The 810-nt window shown below is 52.0% G+C and overlaps 1 protein-coding gene across 1 annotated transcript in view; it reads right to left on the bottom strand.

The window, feature by feature from the left end:
* The window catches only part of pofut1 (protein O-fucosyltransferase 1), a 10,382-nt gene that overhangs the window by 2,634 nt on the left and 6,938 nt on the right, over positions 1-810 (bottom strand). The window contains exon 5 of the mRNA XM_037684550.1: positions 272-464. Coding sequence (XP_037540478.1) covers positions 272-464 — 193 coding nt within the window. The remainder of the gene's footprint in view (positions 1-271; positions 465-810) is intronic.

Raw genomic sequence — 810 nt, 5'->3', positions numbered from 1 at the left:
GATCTGGTCCACTCTGTTAAGATCTGGTCCACTCTGTTAAGATCTGGTCCACTGTTAAGATGTGATCCACTCTGTTAAGATCTGGTCCACTCTGTTAAGATCTGGTCCACTCTGTTAAGATCTGGCCCACACTGTTAAGATCTGGTCCACACTGTTAAGATCTGGTCCACTCTGTTAAGATCTGATCCTCTGTTAAGATCTGGTCCACTCTGTTAAGATCTGGTCCACGTCTCTTAACGGCGTGTGTCAAATGTTGCCAGGTCGATCTCACCCAGTCGACGCCGATCCTCAGGTGAATCCCGACGTACGGCCGGGTCAGCAGGGTGGCGATGCGCTCCTCCCCCTCCTTCACCATCCGGTCCGACCACACCACGAAGCGCTGCAGCGCCACGTGCTCCTCGATCACAGGGAACTGGGCCGGAGCGCCGGGCAGAGCCAGGACCGGGTGCTCAGAGGGAGGAAACCTGTAGCCAGAGACAAACAAAACGAAACGCTTGTTGACAAGAGTCATTCCAGGAAAACTTGAAGGGTCGCTCAGACCAGTTAAACCAGTTAAACTAAGATCTAACGTTGAGAAATGACAAACCAACAATTTCAAAATAACGTTTGTAATCTCGTGCGATCACCAGATGTCACGGACGACCCTCAGCTTCTTCTTCTTTCAGCTGCTCCACAGTGAACCAAGTCGCACGAAGACTTGATTGTTTTTACGCTGGATGTTCTTCCTGATCAACCACAGACCACTGAGCTGCCACAGACCATCGAGCTGCCACAGACCACCGAGCTGCCACAGACCACCGAGCTGCCACA

The sequence above is a fragment of the Nematolebias whitei genome, chromosome 11 (genome assembly GCF_014905685.2).
Source record: "Nematolebias whitei isolate Nwh7 chromosome 11, NemWhi1, whole genome shotgun sequence".
NCBI classification, from domain to species: domain Eukaryota; kingdom Metazoa; phylum Chordata; class Actinopteri; order Cyprinodontiformes; family Rivulidae; genus Nematolebias; species Nematolebias whitei.
The sequence above is the reverse complement of the archived record's forward strand: the minus strand, read 5'-3'. Positions and strand labels throughout refer to the sequence as shown.